The 24,664-nt window shown below is 33.0% G+C and overlaps 3 protein-coding genes and 1 pseudogene across 4 annotated transcripts; 3 read left to right on the top strand and 1 right to left on the bottom strand.

Annotated features, from left to right (window-relative positions):
* The first annotated feature begins 343 nt into the window (after positions 1-343).
* On the top strand, positions 344-1,246 carry LOC123199641 (nuclear transcription factor Y subunit B-2-like). Its single transcript, XM_044614672.1, has one exon. The coding sequence runs from the start codon at positions 455-457 to the stop codon at positions 1,115-1,117; it is 663 nt and encodes a 220-aa protein (XP_044470607.1). The 5' UTR covers positions 344-454; the 3' UTR covers positions 1,118-1,246.
* A 1,594-nt stretch (positions 1,247-2,840) lies between these two features.
* LOC123199161 (protein CPR-5) lies at positions 2,841-6,925 on the top strand. 2 transcript variants are annotated; one of them, XM_044614039.1, is made up of 5 exons: positions 2,841-3,214; positions 4,992-5,048; positions 5,162-5,197; positions 5,337-6,065; positions 6,166-6,925. In XM_044614039.1, exons 1-5 carry the CDS (start codon positions 2,861-2,863, stop codon positions 6,697-6,699), a joined length of 1,710 nt encoding a protein of 569 aa, XP_044469974.1. In that variant the 5' UTR covers positions 2,841-2,860; the 3' UTR covers positions 6,700-6,925. The 2 variants fall into 2 exon arrangements, with proteins under 2 accessions (XP_044469974.1, XP_044469975.1); XM_044614040.1 differs by having other exon boundaries at positions 2,907-3,214; positions 4,992-5,067.
* A 355-nt stretch (positions 6,926-7,280) lies between these two features.
* On the bottom strand, positions 7,281-12,843 carry LOC123199162 (protein HEAT INTOLERANT 4-like). Its single transcript, XM_044614042.1, has 14 exons — positions 12,492-12,843; positions 11,646-11,684; positions 11,486-11,539; positions 11,279-11,342; positions 10,747-10,805; positions 10,543-10,667; positions 10,366-10,425; positions 10,114-10,172; positions 9,528-9,604; positions 9,354-9,392; positions 8,901-8,963; positions 8,763-8,810; positions 8,564-8,692; positions 7,281-7,737 (listed from the first exon to the last, which is right to left on the bottom strand). The coding sequence occupies exons 1-14, from the start codon at positions 12,687-12,689 to the stop codon at positions 7,690-7,692; spliced, it is 1,062 nt and encodes a 353-aa protein (XP_044469977.1). The 5' UTR covers positions 12,690-12,843; the 3' UTR covers positions 7,281-7,689.
* Positions 12,844-17,269: 4,426 nt separating this feature from the next.
* Positions 17,270-21,935, top strand: LOC123198950 (annotated as a pseudogene).
* The last annotated feature ends 2,729 nt before the right edge of the window (positions 21,936-24,664 follow it).

Below are 24,664 nucleotides of genomic sequence, written 5' to 3'. Positions count from 1 at the left end.
TATGATAAATATTGTTCAGTTTGTTTATAATATTATTTATCTCGTCAATGATATTATTTATCTTACTGATTATCTCTAGTGGGATCTTAGATCTGTTCATATGAACTCAAACTAATTGTATAAGATTCTAATCAAACTTAAGTTAACTCATATTTGATCTTAGTTCGAATTGAATTGAATTCAACTCAAGGTTCCCCACTTCTTAAACCATCCTTTTGTAAATTAATTGGAATCCCACAAGTGCTTGTTTCTTGCCTTTTCTGTCCCCATCAAGCCGCCTTAGCACTTTAATATATTTTGGCCTCTTTCGCCTCACTCTTCTTTGCTTATAAGTTCACATTTCCCCTACAAGATTCCTCACAAAACACTTGGAAAAAACCAATACAACATTACAAAAATACCTCAAACTTTTCACGGAAACCCGGATTTTTTTCTTCAACTTCCGATCATCCCCATGACAGGAAAGCGAAACCAATCGAGCCCGATCGGCAGCCCGTCATCGAGGAGCATCTCTGATAGCTCCCCGAAGGAGCTGGACCGGTTTCTGCCGATTGCAAACGTCAGTAGGATCATGAAAAAGTCCCTACCTGCCAATGCAAAAATCTCCAAGGAAGCTAAAGAGACTGTTCAAGAATGCGTTTCTGAGTTCATCAGCTTCATCACCGGGGAGGCCTCCGACAAGTGCCAAAGGGAGAAGCGGAAGACCATCAATGGCGACGATCTTTTGTGGGCGATGACAACGTTGGGGTTCGAGGATTACGTTGGACCCTTGAAGGTTTATCTCAACAAGTATCGAGAAACTGAAGGGGAAAAGAACTCGATGCCTACCGGAAAAGATGATGATCATCATCATCATCAGGCTCTCGTCAGCGCCGCCAATCACGAAGAAGATGAGAAAATGAATGAAGATTTTCAGAATTTTAACATGGGATTTTACTCCTTTGGGGCACAAGCAGCAACCAGGGGTGTTGGAGAGGGCACAAGGGTGATTGACTATGGAGAAAATTTAGGCACAGAAGGATTTGGTTTCGGCAGGATTCCTTACGAAAATGGAGAAGGAAATGGAAACAGAGCAGCCATGGCAACTACTCATGTTCATGGAGGAGTTGAATGGTAGACAATTTGAAAGAATTAATTAATAAGTAATTTATCTTTATTTAAGTTGATTTCTTGTTGTTCTTGTTTAATTATTAACAATATTTCATATAGTATCCATATCTATCAAACATATTTTTCATTTTATTCTGTGTGTGTGTGTGTATGTATGCATGTATGTATGTATGTGTGTATATATATATATACACACACACATTTATTAGAATTAGTAAATGGGAGCTTGTAATTATTTTCAATTGATTTTTAATTTCTTTAAAATGCATGTTGAAAGGGTGAAAAAGCTATGAGAAAGAAGTGTGATTTAGTTTAAAGTAATTTAAAGAGAAAATTGATTATAGATATACAAACATTATTTTATGGAAATGTATATACAAGTTGACGTGTCACCGTATCTTTGGTGATCTAATTATTTACTTTATTTTTAATTTAAAATCATAAAATATTAACATGTTTGTATGCATTAGTAAGAGAATAGTTATACATCGATAAATAATTTTTTCTATAATAGAATCATAATTTATAATGATAGTTTTACCATTCAAGCTAAGCTTTGGGTCTGTCTTTCCCTAAACAAGGAGATGATTCTTCAATAGTTAAAATCTTTACCGATGAAAATGAAGATAGAGATATCTTTGATTTGTTTTCCCCCTAGTTCATCCATTTTCATACATATCCCTTAAATTTTTAAAGATTAAAGTTCTTTTAACCGTTTTGAATTATCATGAATATATTTTAACACCTAATAAATATTTTATTATCTTCACATGAGATGGGGGAGAGGAAGGAAATGAAAAAAAATTTTCCAGAAGAATGGGAAGAGAAATTTTCCTCACAAGAATGGTGAGGAAAGGTCTATCTTACGAAAAAGGGATGAGAATTAGGGTATTTGACCTAGTTTGTATGATCGCTAATTATAATATATATTTTAAATAGTAAACACAAATTTGAGATTTTCAAATGTTCAAACCAATTGCAAGTCTTCCAAATAATAATTCCAAAAATAGAACATGTAGTTAGGGTTGGATTCGAGCCGAGCCGAGCTCGGCCCGTAGCCAGCTCGGGCTCGACTCGGTTTTTTAATGGCCGGCTCGAGTTCGACTTGGCTCATTTATGGCTCGGCTCGACTTGTTTTTCATATCAAAACGACACCGTTTTGTATATATATATATAGATCAAAATGACGTCGTTTTGTATAAAAAATTAAAAAAAAAATTATCGAGCCAACCCGAGCCAGCTCGAGCTCGATCGAGCTGAGCAGAGCCCGGTTCGTTTCAGGCTCGAACCGAGCCAAGCCGAGCTCGAGCTCGAGCTGGCTCGGCTCGAGTCCAGCCCTACTTGTAGTATAAGACCAAATGACAAAGGACAAACACATGCTGTTGTGTTGTTGACATAAAACTCAACTTCAAGATATTTCACTATGTTGAAACTCAATCCTTTTTTGGTAATGAAAAAGAATTATAATCAAAATCCATCAATTTTTATTTTTTATTTATTAATATATCCATAAGTCATCCAATATTTATATGAATAATAAAAAAATATTTTTTTTTACTTTTTATATCTTTTATTTCATAAATTTAAAATATATATTCAAATTCTACATCAATTAAATCCATTTTATAATATATTTTTTTTAATTGAAATCAGAAATAAATATATTAATAATTTACTTTTATCCCAATTCATATTTACATTTATATAGTTTTTTTTTACCACAACAGCCCACTTGATTTTATTTTCTTTTATGGACACCCCTGCGCCTTCTCCTCCCTCACGTTCTTCTCCACGGCTCCATCCTTCCACCGCCCCCGTCTCAGCCGAAACTCCGCAAAACTCACTTCCGTCTGACCCCAATCCGACGGTTTGTAATTCCGCTTCGTCGTCGAAGCCCCTTAAAAGTGGGAAGAACAAGAAAAATAGACTTAACAAAGATGTACCATCTTCCTCTTCTTGTTTCACAAACAAAGGCAAGAGCTTGGCGTTCAAACGACGCAACGTCAAGGTCCGGTTGGGTCAGGTTCGAAGGCCAAGCGAGTGGACTAAGATGGAGGCTATTGCTCTTACTCTTGGAATGTCGTTTGCGGCTGTTGTTGCTCAGGTTAGTTAACGTTTTAGTTTTTAATTTTAAGGAGTTTTTGTGGTTATTTCAGTCTTTCTTTTTTTTTTCCTGAGATGGGAAAGTTTGAATTTTGACTAATGGTTTTGTAATTTTTTTATCCATTTTGTTAAAGGTTGAATCTTTGTGTTGTTTTAGGGTTTATGAGATTTAATTTATGATTTTAATGGTCCTCACTAGTGGGTGGTTGAGTAATCTTTCGGTTGTTTTTGGAAAGTTTGGATCTTTATGAATAGTTATTTCTAGGGTTTTGGTTATTGCTTGCTGATTAAGTTGGTCTTGTAATTTCTGCGAATTAAATTTGGAGATTTTTGATAAATTGTTCCTTTTTATGTTGATTGTTCTGCTCTTTTGTTAAAATTTCATATGCCTTTGAAACTGAGGATGTAAGCAGCAGGGAAGAAAGTAAATGTGGATGCCACGTGTGGTAGAAAGAATGCTTTTGGTGGTTAATTTGTAAGAAATTATGGCGGCACAGTCGTGGGAGTGACATAGTAATTGTACTTTCAGCTGAAAGGACAATAGGACGAGGAACACCTTCAACTTGAAGGTGATGCTCAATTCAACCTACTACAAGAATGCTCTGGAATTCCAGCCTTCAACTCCTTGGGATGAAAAGGTGGTTATTAAAGATAGTAAAAGAGCCAGTGAAGCATTGTGATCTTCCAAAATTTATTATGATTCAGAGCAGCCAATGTTGGTGCTCGTTATGGCCTCGGTGGGTGCTGCTTAATGGTTTCTCTGGTTTCACAGGCTCATTTTAATCAAGTTCTGGTCTTTTGCGATGTAGTTCTCCTTAGTTTGTTTTCTTTTGGTTGTTTGTTTGTTCCCAGAGGGAAGGAGAAATAAGTGGTCGGTGGTATACTGTTCTTGAAGATTCATAAGGAAATTGTTCCAAAAGACGAATTGTGAATGGATATGCCTGTTTGAAGCTTTGACGCTCGTGTTTTTCTTATATGTTAAATTTGGTGTATGGTAAAGATAGATCCTAATTAGAGAGTAGTTATAGGTGGCTTATGCCAAGAACATCTTTGGAATGGATGGTGTTGAGAGGTTTAGATTTACATTTAGAACTAGCTTTTTTATTTATTATGCTTTGGTGGGTCATAAAAGCACCACGAAGAAGCATGTATTTGTGTTAGAAGTGTTATAGTTGTATATTGAGTTTTGGTTACATGATACATCTTGGTGAAACTATTTATTTGAGTTTAAATCCGTGCTTGACATTGAATGTTAACACTTTTTTACTTCCTGGTTTGCCTTTTTCTTGTATATGGTTGTCTGAGTTTGTTTATCTTTATGCTTTTGGAGTTTCTTTGAGATTTCTGATCTTAGACTTCTTTTCCTTTAGTCATTTGTGAGAGATAAAAATTGTATAGGGGTCTGGTTGTGCCATTCGGTTTTATTCAATACTGATTTAATGTTCATCAATTATACCTCCTCTACCTGATGGAAGTAGTAGGGTTTTGAGACTTGTGAATAAAATGTTCCTCTCACTAATCACCATGAAGCATGTGTCTTCATTTATTTAGTAAAGACGTCCAAAGGCCTAGCCTTTGTTCTTGAATCAAGGCTCACAGTGTTCGTTTTACGGTCAAAAGGTTTTTGTTTCTGGTTGTCGTGTGGCTGCTACTGACTAACATGTGTATCATTCCTCACTTCTTCTGGAAAAGATAATTGTTGTGATTCTTCAATGATCTTAAAATTTACATTATTAACTGTTGATTAGTATTGTAAATGTGTTGCTTGTTTGTTTTAGGTTCTGGAGAGGAAATATGCAGCCGGAGATAGGATGTCCGTCAGCCATCTTTCAAAGGTCTAAATTCCCTCTTTCAGTAAGCCCAATTAAAACTTGTTTCGAAGTCAGTTATTCTTGTATCTCATGACAGTTTATTTGCTTTCGTTGATTTTTTTTTAACTCCCTTGCAGATCTGTACTTCAGCTGTCAGAGAATCTCTAACCAATGTAAGCCAGAGCTTAATTGCTGACTCATGCCTTAAATCTGCTTTTACAAGTTTCCTTGTGTTCGTATCCACATCACAGAAGATCAAGATCTAAAGTAATGCGTATATGTTCATTGTTTTGACTGGCTTTTCGGCAACAGGTTTTCGGGGACAATTTTGATTTTTTTGCAAGGAACTTTGAGAAATCGTTTGGGACCACATTGAGGACACTTAGATTGATTAATGAATCATCCTCCAACAACGAGGGATACCACTTAAAATATCACCATGTATCAAATTCTGATGTGCCTTTTAATGAAGTGGGTTGGTCAAGCAATTCCAAGCTTCATGATTGTCACTCTGAAACAGATTTGCCTACTATTGCAACTGAAGACATATTGACCAGCCCCGAAGTGGAACTGGAACAAATGTCAGCAAGTTTTATCTCTAGAGAACTTGTTCTTCATGATAAAAACAACCAACTGGCTTGTGCCTCTTCAAGCATGTTAGATTCTGCAATCAATAAGAGCATGCTTAGTACAATGGAGAAATCTGTCATGGCACAAGTCCGTTCGAATGACCTCAAGGAAATTGAGCTTGGTCTTGCAATAAAAAAATTGAAGTTGAAAGAGGACCAGTTGGCTCTCAACTATGATTCAAATCATTTGGAGAGGTCAAAATTAGCTATGGGTATATCCAAGGCATCCTTTAAAGCTGAAAAATTCAAAAATCAATTAGAAGACACGAGACATGGTGAGCTGCTTAAAAAGTGCATTGACTGTCTTGTAGCTGGTATAGTCCTCATGTTGGCGTCCCTTTCTTATGCTGCTTATGTTTTTTCATACAAAAAGATTTCTGAAGCTACTGCAGCCTGTTTGCCTTTACAAAAGGTAAAAACTGTGCTTATTTACAGCCTCGATACTTTTCATACAAAACCCACATTATATTTTGTTCTTATGACATAATATATGATGCTTTTATTTGTTTTAGGAATCCAAGTCTTGGTGGATGCCAAATAGAGTGTCATCGTTTAGTTCAGGGCTGCACACCATTAAGTGCCAAGTCCAGGTTATGAGCAGATTGATATTCGGTTTTCTAATGATTCTCGTAATAACTTACTTGCTTCTCCAGCGTTCAGCCACTTCAAGACAGACAATGCCGATCACTTTTATCCTCCTGCTTTTAGGAGCTGCCTGTGGTTTTGCTGGCAAGCTTTGCGTAGAGACACTGGGGGGAAGTGGATATTACTGGCTGATATGTTGGGAGATTCTCTGCTCACTGCATTTCTTCGCAAATGTCTGTACCTCACTATTGTTCCTTATCCTTCATGGCCCTGTTGACATTTCTCAAGGGATGAAAGGCAAGACGGTTTTTCCATACTGGGCACGGAGATCCATCTTCTACTCTACTCTCCTTCTGTTCCTACCATTAGTCTGTGGCCTTGTGCCTTTTGCGACTCTACATGAATGGAAGGATCACTTCTTGGTACTAATCCAAGACTCTGAATCATCAATAGACGATTGATTGCAGATTAATTGTGACATCTAGTTAATTGTTATTAACTATTGGTGTAAATTAGTCTTGTATTGTATGCCAAGCTGCCTCGGTGTTGTATTTGCCCTGTATAAAGCTTCTGTGGGTGCAGCTTGGTTATTTATTAGTTGCATCAGTAATTTTAGGTCTCTTGAGTAGTGTCATCCATCTTTTGTCTACTGTGAAAGGGTAGAAGATTAGTCACAGTTGATGTTTATCTCTATGTCTAAGGATGCATTCTAGCAGTTTAGGGGGTGAATTTAAACCTAACCAAGTTCAAAAAAGAGTTAGTTTGAACTTGATTCAACTGAAAAACAATTAGCTCAAGATTAAGCTTAGTTCACTGAATTGGCTTTAGAAGTTGTTGAAAACCTGTTGATGTTGTGGAAGAAGAATTGTTAGAAAAGTCAGAAAGAAAGTGAAGTCCTTAGAGCTGTCAAGTGCCAATGACTTTTAGATAATTTGACCGAATCACAATTCAAACCCAAACCAATTTGAATCAGGGGTAAATCATTATTTCAAATACTTGAAAAGGAAGAATATGGTCAAGGCTAACTTTTGAACAATATAAATTCTCTGAAAATATATCCCAATTATACGGGATAGGTTTATTTTATAAGAATTGTCAATGTTTTCATCATACTAAATACTAATAAAACAAAAGGTGCTCCATATCTGAACAACAATTACTAAAGTGCTGGAAAAGTTAACTCTTCCGAACAGACTCTCGAACAACAATTACTCAATATTGTATCTTACAGATTTCCGCGATACTAACTTGAATATCTAAATTGATTATCTGAAAACTCTAATACTAAAAGTTTACAAGTATTTTGCCTGCAATACCTAGATTGATGCAGAAACAATGTGTCAGCGCATGATGTGCGTGCTACATAATTTGAGTCATAGGATAATCAAAATTGTCGATTGAGTGAATCAGATTTCGAGCATCTATCGAATAATATAGTGCAGTGAGCTTGATTATAGAACCTCGTGGGCCCTTCCGTAATATCTGTTTATGAATGGAGCCTGCACAGAAAAATTAGAATGCAGAAAAAGAATTAGGAGAAAGACCTTGTTTACACGACCCTATATGATCATATATTTCTAATTACATGTGCCAGAGCAAACTCCAAAAGCAAGAAATAGTAAGCCAGCACCTAGGGGTAGATCCAACCCAAGTTGGCTAGGCTTAAATCAACACTACAAACAAACCAATCTCAAACTGGAACTACAACTTGACAGCTAAGATCAAGATCGGCTCGTTTGTCCATTTGATGATACTGTTTATCTCTCCAATGATATTATCTACCCTGCCGACATAGCTCTAGTGATACTGAGCATCAACTTAAGCAAACTCAAACTTGAGTTGGAAATTATAAATTCAATCCGAGCTTGGATAGGCCCCTAAGCTCAGCTTGAATCAAATCCACACTCACCAACATCCGCATCACTGTCTACTTCACACAACAAGAATCTTTTGTAGGGCAGGCTCAATAACACTTTGAAAGACCCATCTCTCTACATTTATATTCCAATTTCAAGTTTTCTATGAATAGAGGGGAAGAGCTCCAACAGAAGATGTGGTTGACTCAAAGCTTTAGTAGTAAATGTTAACAAGCTTCCTTATGAAAAATACAATAATAATGATAATAAAAACAGTGTTAGTATATTACTTTGAAATATCTTATTTTAGGAAATGATTGACCTGTATATATTAACAGCAATAACCCTCAGATATAAGGCCATGATCTAGCAAGTAGCGTCAATGCTGCTTTAGTGATCGCATGGTATTCAGAAACTCAGAAGGACCTTTGCATCAAATGAACATAGAGCAGCAGTATTTAAATTTTACCTTCACATTTGATATATCTGGGGTATCAGGTGTTTGGACGGGATAGAACTTGTAAAACCTCATCTTCTCGAACGCTGCTTTAGTCTCCTCACTCATTTCCTCAATGGCCTTTTTTCGGGCTTCCCTTGCCTAAATATAAAGAAATTAATAAGAACTATCGGAACATATCTACAGCAACAAACACCAGTTAAAAAAGTACCTCTCGATTGGCTTTCTTTGCTTCCCGAACTTTCTCCTTTACAAACTCCTGAGAACAATGAGTAAAGGAAGAATCATAAATCACTCCAAAATGTTGAAAAGCTACAAATTACTTTTCACATCTTTCATTATTATTCACCTTAAAGGCGTCCTTCTGATCTTCAGTTAATGCCTCATCCTTTACCAAATCATCAGTGAACTCCTAAAAATTTATAGATAAATTTAGTACAATACATAACTTCTAATTCCTCTCTTTTTGTTGTGAGGAGGGAGTAACATACAGAATAATGAAACAAAACAAAAAAGAGAAATCATGTAAGGGTTTATCCAATTCCAACACAACCGAAAAATCTCTCCTGATAATAACTCATATTTAAGCTAAATAGATATGATAACAAGATGGCAGCAAAAAGCAGGTTAAACATCAAACCCAGCAAAATGAGTTTGTTATAAAATAACAATCCCCAAATTTCAAGGAAATTTAAATTGTTAAAAGGACCCCACTATGTGCAAACTCTGAATCTATTAATAGGCACAAGCTTCACAATTCCATGTTATAATAGAACTCACACTTTAAAAGACAATTATATACCTCAAGTTCATCCATTTCCCAATCAAATGAACAAACAACCTGCAGGAATAAAAAAGAAAAGTCAATCCACATAAATTGCATATCTTCCCAAATCATCAAATTAAATTAACCAACACGATTTGTTAACAAATAACCAAGTAAGATGACCCCTTTATATCAAAACTAAAACCTTACTGGTGGTTCAAGTGGGTACATAATTTGAACTTCAGTACTTTGTTCAAATTCATCTTCTTTGAACGGCTGGTAAAAATCTGTCAACAAGAATGTAAGGTGTCAAGAAAATTGTGTAGCTCTACAAGCAATGGCAACAAATATAACGGAACACCAACATGAAGTACATGAGCACACAGTCTTTTTTCTCTTTCTTTTCAACCATGCGCCCCACCCCACTATTAATAAACTCAAATTAAGCAGATCTCCATCAAAGGTTGGCATCAGAGGGATTTGATCCCCAGAGATCTCACAAATTAAGCTAGCCCCTTGGGGATGGCTGCCATTGTTCCTCTACAGCTAATGAAAGTGAAAAATCTGATCATTGCCAACTAGAAAGCCTCAATAATCATACACATTATTTTTACCATAATATGCAAGTAAGAGCATCTTTTTTTTTTCATTTATTATGTTTTGCCCCTTGTCACAACTCATTTTTCAGGAAACAGAAAATAATTCTGTCCTTTATACCATGGTAAATTGTAAACCAGTATAGAATTAATGTACAATGCAGCAATGCTAACATAAAAAAGAAAGCCCTAAAACTCACAAGGCAAGCAGTATTCATATTTCTTAAGGCGGTCTAACTTCAAATGTCTCAAAGCACTCCTGCAAAAGGATTTCAAGTGCATTAGTAAACATAACAGAGCTTTGCATTAACATTTAGAAAAAGAATTTAACACTCATCAGCAAACAACTTACTTGACATTTAACAGTAATGTAACATAGACCATTCAACCAACAGATTATCGAATTATTTAATGTAATAAAACAAGTGTGAAATGTGCAAAGGCAACTTTACCTTCTCTGAGTGCAGCCCAAGATAAATATTTGAGATTTCAGCCTCTCCACTTGCATGTCTCTGTAAAGCAATTAAATAATTCAATGACAAAAAATTGCGAAACAATCTTAAAAATGAGTTTAGTGAAACATTTCTATAAATTCAAAACAAATAGTAAAAAAGTTCAATTGTAGATACCTTTTCTCTAGAGGAATATATGGAACCCAGTCCATTTTCATTTCTTTCATGGGAATGATTTCTTCAGCCTCTCTTTGAACTGAGTTAATCCCTATCTTATCAGAAGGTGGGAAAGGAGACACAACCTGCACAAATAAGAAATATATGAATGAATAATATTTATTTTTGCAAACGATTTAGTGGTCTAAAAGAAAATAAACTTACAGCCACCACTACAGGTATGCAGATGAGTTTGTTTTCCCCCTTGTATGGGACCAACTGAGCTGCAGGAAGTGAAAACTTAACATGAGGTTAACATTGTAAATTAAAAATAATTAGCTAATTAGCTCACTGTAAGACAATCACAGATAGACATAAAGTTTGCTGCTCTCAGAAGTGTATTGTTTTCTCAAAATAATTTCTGTACTCTAAACTAAAAAACTGTTCAGCTAACTGGTTTCTCCAATAAAAACCAAAAAATTATTCTTGAAACACCTATAATTTCTGTAATAATCATTGTTTTAGTGTTTTGAGAAACTCTTTGGAATAATCAATGAGAAAATGCCTTCTAGTATGTAAACAATAACTTATTCCCCACACATGAAACAATTTTCCAATTCCAATTACCCAAACGTAATAACAATATCAAAACATCATAACATAATTTCTCTTCACATCTTTGAGAGCATGTTCCTGAGAACATAGGGCAGAAAACCATAGAAGACAAGCCCTACGAAGTCCAACTCTGTAAACTTACGCTCTGTACAGCCAAAAAGATAAACTTTCTCCCCATGGAGCTTCCCCCCTTCTTCAAATGCATTCTGGACAAGATTATACAGCATAATTATCACTTAACAGTCAAGTTGAATCTCTTAAGACAATCAACACAAAGGAAAAATAAAACAAATGAAACAGAAAATTCAGGAATGTAAACATAAAAAATGAAGCTGTTCTTGAAACTCACTTCTAGATTTGAGAAGTCCCACTTGAATTGGTAGACTGAATCCAATTGATCCCACTGTCAAGAGAACATGATATACATCAGCAGCAGAACTTACTTGACTATACAGACAGCAAGAACCACGTTTGTACTTGAATAAACAAAATTAGGTATTTAATCAAACCTCTGTTCCGACAGGAAAAGCCACCTTCCACAGATCTTCCTACAAAGACATAAGATTGACAAATTTAAATCAGGTAAACAAAACTTATTCACAGTTGAAAATCGTTCCTACAACCACCCAACTCACACACACACACTCAATAACACACAGATATGTAAATGCATAATGCAAACAAAGTACTCAATCACACAAAATATGCTTATAAGAACTTGCAAAGCAAATTTACTTATATTCAGATATCATTTATAGAATCATAACTAACAAGTCAATATTGTAAAAGGGATGGTTGTTTCGTAACATCTCAAAGCACTTGTAACATATAACATCATGCGAGTAACATCAACTCCAATTAGTGATAAAGGTCATAGATAATATGAAATCATACTTCACAAGTATAAATAGCTTTTCCCTTTGATTTTATCCTTCCAAAACCTAACTAAGCTTCTCATCATCACAATACACTTCCAATTCTTTTTCACTGTCTTCATGCATAAAGAACAGCAAAACACTAACTTACAACTTCAAATCTGTAACCCAAAAAAAAAAAAAAAATAGTAACACCAATGAACTCAAAGTCGAAACAGGCCTATAAAGTACACAAATTCAAAAACCTCCAATCACTTTCCACGTAATTGTCTCAGCAAACAAACAGAAACCTCCAAAATACAGAAATATCCAAAACTAACACAAACAAAAAACACATTATCTCTCAGCATCCGGCAACATAACCAGTCCATTACCACACACTACCCGGCCAAACCACGAGCTCAAAAGAATAAGCATTAGCACGTGCTTATTGCGAAAAGGCCGAAATTAACAAACATGAAGAAGAAGCAATCGTATTACCAGGCTCCGCTGATCTTCGAAGTACTCTGGTTCGGCTTCCCGCTTGGCGTCCTTGACGCGCTTGGCTCGAGAACCTTTGGTTGGCTGCTGCTTCGGCTGCTCCTCCTCCTCCTTGTGGTTGTCCAGCGAAGAAGACAAAGCTTTGGAGGCGTCGGCAGCGTCTTTGGTGGCGGCCTTTCGCTTAGCGCCTTTCCTCATTGTTGTTGCTATGGAGCTGCGAGTGAAAGAGAGAGAGAATAGGGTTTGGATTTGAAATTGGATCGGTGTGAAAGAATTTGAATTTTAGAGAGAGAATGGAAGAGAAAGTTTAGACCGTATGTTTATATAGGGATTTCAATTTTCGACGTGAATTTCACGCGGATTGTCTCGGTTTTAAAAATAGAGGAGTCTGTGCAGTTGTGTTTGGACCGTAACTATCAAATTTGTCCCAGCAGGTTTTGTAAAGTTTTTGGAGACCCTTTAATTTATACCGCCTGTCAAGGGGGAAACTGTAATTTTTGAGAATTATCGAGACAGTGCTATCTCAGGAGATCCCCAAGAGCAGAAGCAACCTTATCCTTTGAGACCTCGTATTTCCTAAAGGCCGAACGATTCTGGCTAACCCGAACTTTGATTAACAATGATTTTTTTTATTTTAAGATCATTTTTTCCACTTATTTATACAATCTGATCATAATTTTTTTAAAATGGACGACAAGACAAAAGTTATATACGGTAGTATGAAATATAATAGAAAACAAAAATAGTATATACTTAATATTATATACAAATAACAATATGTTATATGTGATTAAATGTTATTTTATTTTTTATTTTTAATTATTTAATTATATAATAATACGTAATTATTTATATATAAAATTATGAAAATAACACTACTCAATAGAAAAACAAAGAAAGATTATTCTTCTTCTTAAATGATATCGTTGACCAATTAAGTAAACATAGTTTGGTAATAAATTAATTATTCTATATCTGTTCTGAATTAAATGGACTCTTATTTAAATTTGATAAGGCTCGAATCTACCTTTAAAAATGAGATAATAAAACCATTTGTAAGTACTTTTCTGGATATACCTCTAATCGCATATTATACATGTGCATTTAGTTAGAGTAAAATTTTATTATTAAAAATAAAATATTACTTTGAAAATAGATTATTTAGAAGATTACTGAGTAAAAAGTATTACTATATTTAATAAAAATTGGTGAAAATTAGTATATATAAATAATTATTATATTTAGTTAGAAGTAATAAAATAATATTAAAATATTATTTTTACTTAAATACCTTTAGGTATAATTATTTTAAAATATTTTTTTTATTACTTATTATATTAATTGAAAATAAGAGTATTTTTGTTTTAAAAAATTTATAAACAAAAATATAATTATAATAAAATCAAAATTATTTTGATAATCTTTTAATATCTAAGGTAAAAAAATAATCATATTACTTATTATATTATCTATTACATTATTATTAATAATAAAAATTATAAAATTTTTTTTATTATTAACAAATTAAATAAAATAATATTAATAATAAAAAAATTATTAAAATAATCTTTTATTTAAAAAAAAAAAAACCTGTAGTTCTTTATTGGAATATCTCATTGCATCAGCAATATACTGTAGTAAGACCGCTTCACGAAAGTATTTTCGAATTAGAGTTCTGGTGAACAACCTTGAACTTTGTTAGCATTTGTTTAATTACAGAAAAAACCTTGAACCTTGAATCTTCTGTCCTCCATGCATGCATCCATGTTGCGGCCGGCTCCATCAGAAAAATGGAAGAAAACAAATTTCAATCTCTGCCTCCGCTGCCTTCAAAGACTCATGACCACCACCACCACCGTCATCTTGACCCTCCAAACCACTCACTCCCATGACCTCCTCGAATGTTTTCACAAGGCGGTGTTTTGTCTCATCGCGCTTTTAAAAGTACAAACCAATCCAACAAAAACAACGACATCGGCGAGCTCCTTACCGTCCTCCTTGATATCCTACACGTATCATTACTACAACCCGGCAGATGCCCACGACTGCATTGAGTAAAATCGCATATTATATTACATATCAAATATTTAATTTTTTCTATTACATATTGTATACAATGTAATACGTTTTTATAAAAATAATATAATATTAGTAAAATAAAATAAATTATAATCATCACATTGTTATCTTGAAAAATATCATAAATATCTTACAAAAATTTAAAATTTTCAAATACATCTCTACATAATCATTAGTTTTCTAAAAATGTATATTGATTTTATCAATGATATATATCGTATAATACAATATATTTATTATATAACACTAATTTGATACACCATAGAATCATGGTTATCAGTATTTTACAATATACATTATGATATAATATAGATGGAAAACGGTTTGTATCCAAAAACATATCAAGTTAATATGATATAGTAACATATTTTATGATGTGATATATATTATCGATATAGATCGATATAGTTTTTAAAGAAAATTAAGATGTAATAAGAGTATATGTAAAAAATTTTAAAATTTTAAGTGTGTTTGTGCTATTTTCTGACATATTAATAATAAATTGTTAATATTTTATTATAGTATTTTTTGAAAAAATATCATACGATATGATAAATTTGGTTTTTGATACATGGTACGATACGTTATTCGACTATCAGACTTAAAATATATATCATTTTTTATATGTGTTATATTATATCATAAGATATGTATTATATATAGTAGAATACGTCCTTTTAAAAATAAAGTAATTAAATAGTAGTAAAATAATAAAAAAAATTTCTAATCACTGCTTCACTATCTTGAAAAATATTATAAGCATCCTTTGAAAACACACATCTACTATGTTACAATTTCTTTAAAAAAATGTATCAATATATATTGTTAGTATATCTCATAGCGTATCATGTGATACATATTATAATATATGATATATTAATCGTATAGTATTAATTTAATACATTTTAAAATATATATCATTTTTTAGTTATATCGTATTATCTTATAAAAAACATATCGTGTAACATAAAAAACTAACAACAATGATTGACTCTAAAAGGGCTATTGGTTTGGGTAATGTTTTATCACCAAAATAAAAAGATTACCTTGAAGATAGATTACTTAGAAGATTACTGGGTATAAATGATTACTATGTTTGATAAAATTTGATAGGTATAAATAATTATTGTGTTTGGTTAAAAGTAATAAAATATTACTAGTAAATTATTTTACTTAAATGTTCTTGAATATAATTATTTTTAAATATTTTTTATATTATTTATCATTTAATTAAAAATAAATTTATTTTTATCTCAAAAAATTAATAAATAATAATAAAATTATAATAAACTTAAGATTACCTCAGTAATCTTTAAATACTTAAGGTGAAGGTAGTAATCAGATTACCACCTATATTACCTGTCACATCAGTATTGATAGTAAAAGATTACTGTAATATTTTATTACTGACAAACCAAATAAAGGAATAAAAGATAGAGTACCAATATACCCTTAAAAAATTCCAACCAAATGCCCTCTCAGATTGTTTCACTTCTGTCTCCTCATGGACGCTTGGACTTTTCCAACTCCAAAACACCAAAGTCTTCTACTTGAACGGTATGGAAAACAAATTCCTTCACTTGAATTTCTGGGTGACTACTAGACTTCGTATTCAAACGAAATAGAGCTAAAGCAGTTGGAAAGTAACTGGTTTGGTCAATTTCATGAGTAATAGTCAGTGGCCCACCTAATAGTAACACTTGATAGGTATATAATAAAAATAAAATAGAAGGGAATCAATACAAAATAGTAATAAATTCTTAAAAAACCCAATAAAAGTTTTTTAGGTTATATTTGTTATAAACAGCCCAGTCGATATTATCCGCTTTGGGCTTCAGGCCCGCACGGTTTTGTTTCTCCACTTGGGAAAAGGCCTCATTGGGGGGGAGGAGCTTCAGGCTCACTCCCACAGGTCCAGGACTTGCATGGGCCACTAATGATATTGTCCTCTTTGGCCATTTCAGGGGCCTCAAGGTTTTGTCCTACTCAGGGGCCTCAATTGGGTTAAGGGCTTCTGGCCCCTGCTTATATACACGCTCAGTGGACTGCACGGGAGCGATGTGAGACTTCAGGTCACAACAATATTGATATTTTATGTATATTAAATTAAAAAATTCAAATTAGGGCAAACGACACTTTGGCCTAATTTTAATAATACTATAAGTATAAACAGTAGATATTAATAAATGTAAATTAATAAATTAACGTGTCATCTTATAATTAGATAAATTAATTAATTATTTCATCCGTTAATTCAAAATTATTCTATAACATGATAATATGTTAGTTTGTATTCGTTATTATGTATTGTTTATACATTAAATATTAAAGTATTACTAATATTATCACACACATAGAGTGGGAAAGTTTGGCCAAATAGGGATTATAACAAAATGATTATTAACTGTACCAATGATAACGTGTCATCATATGTGATTTAATTATTTTTTATTTCAAATTTAAAATTACTTAATTGATGATATATCAACTGTTAATATTCGTTAGTATATTGTTCAACGTAAACTCTGTTCACTTGGAATCAAACTTTGAACACTTCCAGTTTAAATGTAAAATTTATGCAGTTTCTCTTGAAAATTCATTTGCTTGATGGGAATTAATGCTCACCATGGGAGTCAAGTCAACACCTAATAGTCTTCCATTTGGGGCCATAAGCTTGTTGATGGGGGGCTTAATTTACCTGCCATTGACATTGTATGATCAGAACTGCAAATCAAGCATCATGGCTTGTTCACTTTGGCCAGAATTATTGATCCTTTCAGCCATTGTTATGCTTATTATTTCTCCCAAAATCACAGCCCAACAACCCACATACCTTTACCACGTGTGCACAAACACCTCAGCTTTCCCTCCCAATTCTGCCTTCTCAAAAAACCTCAATGCCACTCTCTCTTCTCTCCTCTCAAATGCCACCCTCACCAATGGATTTTACAACACCAGCAGTGGTGCCCTGCAGGGCCCTGATGCAGCCAATGGCCTCTTTCTTTGCAGAGGAGACATCTCTCCAAGTTTATGCCAAACTTGTGTCAGGGCCTCTAGTGAAAATATCATAACCCTTTGTCCAAACCAGAAGGAGGCCATTATATGGTATAATGAGTGCATGTTGAGATACTCAAACAGATCCATTTTTGCATATATGGAAGAACAGCCTACTGTTTATCTGTGGAACATAAACAATGCTTCAAATCCAAGTTAGTTTAGTGAGGCTTTGGGTGAATTGATGGGCAGTTTGGTGAACAAGGCCGTGGGTTCTAGCAAATTTTTTGCAACTGAAGATGTGAATTTGAGAACTTTTAATAGGCTATATGGACTGGTGCAATGCACTCCTGACATTTTTTCATTAGACTGCAGGACGGGTTTGGCTAATTGTGTTAGTGAGATTCCTAGTTTTTGTAATGGGAAGCAAGGAGGTCGAATTTATAAGCCCAGCTGCAACATCAGGTTTGAAGTTTCCCCCTTTTACACTGAGGCCTCTCAACCACCGCCTACTCCTCCATCATCACCTTCACCTCCACCACCACCAGCAACGTTGACAAGTTCCGGAGGTAAGCATTTGATTTAAAAAAAAAATATATGTAATGCACCTAAACAAAACACCAAAGATATGTTGGGTATAAATAAGCATCCCAGATGGACAATAGTGGGTCAATTTATTTGATCATTACAAATGGTATCAGAATTTCTTCGTGTATCCTATTGAATATGATCCGCTTATTCTAACTTTTCTGCTGAAGCATATCATTATAGCTAAGTATATTGTGTCTAATGTCCTCTGTGTGCAGGAAATAGGAAGATCTCCTTGGAGACAATTATCACAATTACTGTTCCTGCAGCCCTTGTTTTCATAATAATTTTATCCGCTTCATGCTACTGCCTCCTCAGAAGAAAAGAGTACCAAGTTGCAAATGAGGGAAATGGTACTATATAACAGAACTCAAAAGCTCTGGTTTTATTTTTAATATTGATTTAAACAGTAACCTGGTATGATCATCAGTTACCCGATCTGAATGCCAGTTGACTTGGATTGACCCCTTCTTTTGGGCAATATTCGGTCTACATTTGAAAATATTGATTAAAATTAATTTAGATTTTCATTGATCTAATGTTCAGGTGGAAATGAAATTTCAGTGGTGGAATCTTTACAATTAGACTTGCATTCCATTATAGCTGCCACATGCAATTTCTCTGAAGGAAACAAGATTGGTAAGGGTGGATTTGGCAGTGTGTACAAGGTAAGAAAATTTCCCTTTTTTCTTTCTTTTTCTCAAAACTGGTATGGGTAGCTTCACAATGGGTATGTTGTATATGTCTTCAGTGTACACTGCACAATGGACAGATGGTAGCCATAAAGAGGCTATCAGAAAGCTCAGGTCAAGGTTTAGAAGAATTCAGGAATGAGGTTGCCTTGGTAGCCCAGCTTCAGCACAGAAATTTAGTGAGGTTACTCGGATTTTGTGCTGAAGAAGGGGAGACAATACTTGTCTATGAATTCATGCCCAACAAAAGCCTTGATTACTTCCTTTTTGGTTTGAACCTAGACCTGGCCACGGGCCGGTTTGGCCCGTGAACCGGACCGAAACCGGCCCGGATAAACCCAGAACCGGAACCGACAGACCCGGAACCGGACTGAACTGGAACCGAAACCGTGGCTCTGCGGTTCGGTTTCGGTTCACATAAATTGGAACCGTGGAACCGCCGGTTCACACCGGTTTATGAACCGGCGGTTTACTGTGTTGAACTGAAAAAAATTTGAAATTTTTTTGAAATTTTTTTGATTTTTTTTTAAATTTTATTTAAAAAGGCAACGGTTCCCTGTGCAGGAACCGTTGCCTTTTAAAGGAAAAATTGCAGGGGACCAATCCCCTACAATTTTCAGAGAAAATGCAGGGGACTTGGTCCCCTGCAATTTCTCTGAATCTCAATTCGCCCCCCTATTTTTAATTTTTTTTGAAAAAGTTTTTTCCTATATATACTCCTCCAAATTTCATTCTCTCAAATTTCAATTTTTCTACTCTCTCACTCAATCCTTCAAACTCTCATTCTCATTCTTTAAACTCTTAATACTCTCTCAATCTTTCAATTCAATCAAATTTTCTTAAATTTAATTAAATTCTTTCTTAATTTTTTATTAATTTCAATTTCAATTTTAATTTTTTTATACAATTCATAATTAATTATAGAATTTATTTCTATAATTAATTTTATTTATTATTTATTTATTATATTTTATAATTAATCATATAATTTATTTATATAATTAATTTTATTTATTGTAATTAAGTCCAAGCCTTTATTTTAATTTTCAATTATTGTAATTAATAATTTAAAAATTAAATCAAGATCATGTATTAGAATTGACTGTTCAATATCGGTTTCGAACCGAAACCATCGGTTCCGAACCGGGGCCATGAACCGGAACCGGCGGTTTCGAACCGTGGACGAACCGTTCTGTTACGGTTTCGGTTCAGAGTCCTTATATTTTCGAACCATGAACTGGCAGTTCCGAACCGAAACCGACGGTTCATGAACCGTGGCCAGGTCTATTTGAACCCTTTCCTTCCATACTTTATAATATAAAATTAGTACCCATTTTTTAATATACAATGTGTTATTATATAATTGAGTGATTGAAATAAGTGTAAAATAACATCTAATCATAAGATAATACATTATTTGTTTACTCAAAATTTGGTTCTTATATCATTGTTCCAATAGGAATTTTAACGTCTCACCTCACAGTTGGAGAGGTTGTATGATTTTGATGGATGTTTGTGCAGATCCTGAAAAACAAGGGCAATTGGATTGGTTAACGAGATGCAAGATTATTGGAGGAATTGCTCGAGGACTTCGATATCTTCATGAGGGTTCCAGGCTTAGGATTATACATCGTGACCTCAAAGCTAGTATTGTCCTCTTGGATGAGGATATGAACCCAAAGATAGCAGATTTTGGCATGGCAAAGATTTGTGGGGTGGATCAAAGTCAAGGGAATACAAGCAGAATTGGTTGCACACAGTAAGATTTGACAACAAACTTAAAATACTTTATTAATGTAACACTCTAAGATAAATTCCACATCAATAAAACGCAAGAGAAATGTTGGGTATGTACAAACATCCTACATCACTTTGGAACTATAATAAATTATAGGTTAAATAAAACAATATCTTGACGGTGAGTTGATGTATTGGACTAAGATTTTACAAATCATATAAAAGATATTCCGCGTATCTTTTTGAATCATGGTGGGGCAAACTCAATGAGGACGTTAAGTCCTGTAAGACCCCAGATACTAGTATGCTAAGTCTTGTAAGACCTTAGATGCTAGGTATGTGTCCACACCCCTAGATGTTAAAGATAATATGTCAAGACCCGCTCTAGGTTGGGTATGTGTGTTGTAAGAGGTGAAATAGATGTTGGGTATGTATCCACACTCTATATACTATAAAAAGTTAAATGTTAGGTATGTATAAACATCTTATATCAATTGATGATGATAAAATATTGACTATATAGTCTATGACTTTGTATTTTGACAAAAGATTGAATTATTAAATCAGGATGTTCAAATTAATCTAATCTCCCTGTTATTCTCATTAGCTATTTGGATGCTAATTGATGTATAAATGGTGCTACCTTTCAGTGGTTATATGTCTCCAGAGTATGCATTGAATGGAGATTTTTCAATCAAGTCTGATGCATACAGCTATAGAGTTCTAATACTAGAGATCATAAGCGGCAGAAAGAATAGTTCTTTCTATCAATCAGATTATGCAGAGGACCTCTTGAGCTATGTAAGCTACAAACTCAGATTCCTTCAATTTGTCTGTTTGTTTTGAGAATTAACTGATTTTGTTCCAGGCCTGGAGACTTTGGAGGGATGGAACTCCATTGGAGCTAACAGATCAAACTCTTGGCATATCTTATCATCGAAATGAAGTCACCCGATACATCCATATCGCATTATTGTGCATTCAGGAAGATCCAGCAGACAGACCTATGATAGCAGCTGTACTACTCATGCTTAGCAGTTTCTCTGTAACACTGCCATTACCGAAACGCCCAGCATTCTGCGTTCATAGCAGGACAGGGCTGAGTACTTCCGAATTGGGTGGGGCAGCAGTTCAATCTTCAAGCAAATCCATGCCTTCATCTGTAATTGAAGCTTCCATAACTGAACTCTACCCTCGTTAGAACATGTACATTCAATACAAATAAGGCTTGTTTATGATTTAATAATGCTTGTTCTCAAGACATTTCGTGTGCACAAGACATGTTAACTAGCCTCTAGCTCAGTAATTGAAGCCTCATTCAAGGAAAATTGAACACGATTTTGATTGTGATCCAGCATAGGTGAGAACTACTGAAGCCAATATAGGTCTATTTGAGACATTTTCTTGAACACAAAGCAACCCAATGTGACTACATCTCATCACTTCACTGCCTGAACCAACTCTCAAAGTAGGGTCTATCAGATTCAAGGCTGTCTGTTCGTTCTAATTTCTCCATGCCTGACAGAAATATCGGTAGTCAGTTGAACCCATAAGAAAAAATTGTAACATCTTGGTCTAACAATCTGACCCGCAATCAAGATTGTCCGCTTTGGATACAGTTTGTTGTGATTTTACTTTTGAACAACTCAAGCAAGGTGAGATTTGCTTAGACTTATGTTCAGTTATGTAGGTTAACAAATCTTGTGCTTGCTCTTCGTTATGAAAGGAACTATTCTTTTGACCACTGATGATTTCCAAGACCAGCCGAAAACATCAGACTTGACTGAGAATTGTCCATGCTTGAGGTACCCTGGAGCCATATATCCACTGAAAAATGGCCATAGATGGATTAGATTAATTTTATTTAGCAAGGTCTAAGTTTTAATTTTTATATACACAAGAAGGTCTCAACAGCTCTACTTGTATCCCCTTGAGTTTTACCCATTTCGAGCATTTTCACCATTCCAAAATCTGAAATTTTTTTAACCAGGTCAGCATTTAGAAGAATATTTCTAGCTTGCATATCGCGATGAACAACTTGGATCATAGAATACATGTGCATTTGGTTAGAGTAATATTTTATTACTAAAAGTGAAATATTATATTGAAAATATATTACTTAGAAAATTATTAAATATAAATAATTATTTTATTCAGTTAGAGGTAATAAAAAATATTAAAATATTATTTTATTTAAATACCTTTAGGTATAGTTATTTTAAAATATTTTTTTATTACTTATTATATTAATTAAAAATAAGAATATTTTTGTCTTAAAAAATTTATAAATAAAAATATAATTATAATAAAATCAAAATTACTTTGGTGATTTATAATATCTAAGGTAAAAAGATAATCACATTATCTCTTATATTTCCACTCATATCTTTAATAATAATAAAAAATTATCAAAATATTTTTTTCTAGAATAAAATAATATTAATAATAAGAATATTATTATTGTTCATGATGCAGCTGCTGTAGTCACAGAGACCACAAGATTTATTTATTTATTTTTATTTTATAGATTTAAGATATTAGTGCGGGAGGGGTGAAAATATGAATTTTAGAATTACTATATTATAAATTTATTTATTTTAATTTTTTGGATAAAACTAAAAAATATATAGTTAAAATATTATTGTTCTATGGTTTTGGATGAATTTCAAATTTAAAATTTAATTATGGTTTTTGTTTTTGATAAAGTGGTTTGATCAATAGAAAAATAATAATAGAGTTTAAATTTTCTATATTTAATATTTTACTAATAAATTTATGACAATAATTTAAGCCCGATTCTATGACATGACGGGTTTTCGAGTATTAAGTCAAAACACCTTGAAAACATAGTATTCGAATCATTTTTTGTATTAAATTGTACCTTATAATTCGATATACTTTTTACTGATGTAATTTTTCAGATAAATAAAAAATACTCGTTAGCACTTTCAGAGAATGATCAACATCTTCCATAGTCTGATCTTATCTCTTTTCCTTGATTTTTAATTTTCTCTGTAATCCTGAATCTTTGCAGATGTTTTGAAGTGAATTTGGGCGATCTTCTTCTCCTTGGCATGTAAATTTTTACTTGCTAAGGCTGGTTACTTCACTTGAAGTTGAAACCTTTTGTTGGACTTAAATAATATTGTTGGCCTGGAATACAATATATTCACTTTTTAGTAAAATTGTGGATTATATTATATATCAAAAACTTAATTTTTTTATATTGCATATTATTTTATATCATTTTTATAAAAATCAAAGAATATTAATAAAATAAAATAAACTAAATTATAATCGTCACATTGTCATTTTAAAAAATATCATAAATATCTTATAAAAATTTAAAACTTTTAGATGCATCTTTATAGTATCATTATTTTTTAAAAAATGTATATTGATTTATATCAATGATATATATCGTATAATATCATATGTTTATTATATAACACTAATTTGATATATTATAAAATCATGGTTATCAGTATCCTAAAATACATGTTATGATAAAATATAGATGAAAAATAATACGTATCCAAAGACATATCGAGTTAATATGATATATTGACGTATTATATGATATGATATATATTTTATGATATGATATATATTACCGATACGGATTAATACATTTTTTTAAAGAAAATTAAGATGTAGTAAGAGTGTATGTGACAAATTTTAAATTTTTAGAGGTATTTATGATATTTTCTAAAATGATGACATATCAATTATAAATTGTTAATATTTTATTATATTATTTTTTAAAAAAAGTATTATACGATATGATATAATACACGATATGATAAATTTAGTTTTCGATACATGATACAACACTAAGCTTAGGATACATATAATTTTTTATATGTTGTATCGTATCGTAAGATATGTATTATATATAATAAAATACGTTTTTTAAAAAATAAAATAATTAAATATAAGTAAAATAATAAAAAAAATTTCTAATCACCACTCATTATTTTAAAAAATATTATAAACACTTTCTGAAATTTTTAAAATTTTCAAATACACATCTACCGTGTTATTATTTCTTTAAACAAATGTATTAATTTATATTGATAATAT

The sequence above is a fragment of the Mangifera indica genome, chromosome 16, assembly GCF_011075055.1.
Source record: "Mangifera indica cultivar Alphonso chromosome 16, CATAS_Mindica_2.1, whole genome shotgun sequence".
Taxonomy (NCBI): domain Eukaryota; kingdom Viridiplantae; phylum Streptophyta; class Magnoliopsida; order Sapindales; family Anacardiaceae; genus Mangifera; species Mangifera indica.
Note: the sequence above shows the minus strand (reverse complement) of the source record. Positions and strands in the feature narration are given on the sequence as shown.

Excerpts from the sequence above, each read along its gene's own strand:
- LOC123199641 (XM_044614672.1), top strand. The coding sequence starts at position 455 with ATGACAGGAAAGCGAAACCAATCGAGCCCGATCGGCAGCCCGTCATCG.
- LOC123199161 (XM_044614039.1), top strand. The coding sequence starts at position 2,861 with ATGGACACCCCTGCGCCTTCTCCTCCCTCACGTTCTTCTCCACGGCTC. Across the intron at positions 3,215-4,991 it reads TTGCGGCTGTTGTTGCTCAG|GTTCTGGAGAGGAAATATGC; the intron begins GTTAGTTAACGT and ends TGTTTGTTTTAG. Across the intron at positions 6,066-6,165 it reads CCTGTTTGCCTTTACAAAAG|GAATCCAAGTCTTGGTGGAT; the intron begins GTAAAAACTGTG and ends TATTTGTTTTAG.
- LOC123199162 (XM_044614042.1), bottom strand. The coding sequence starts at position 12,689 with ATGAGGAAAGGCGCTAAGCGAAAGGCCGCCACCAAAGACGCTGCCGAC. Across the intron at positions 9,605-10,113 it reads ATATGAATACTGCTTGCCTT|ATTTTTACCAGCCGTTCAAA; the intron begins GTGAGTTTTAGG and ends TCTTGTTGACAG. Across the intron at positions 8,964-9,353 it reads GGGAAATGGATGAACTTGAG|GAGTTCACTGATGATTTGGT; the intron begins GTATATAATTGT and ends ATAAATTTTTAG.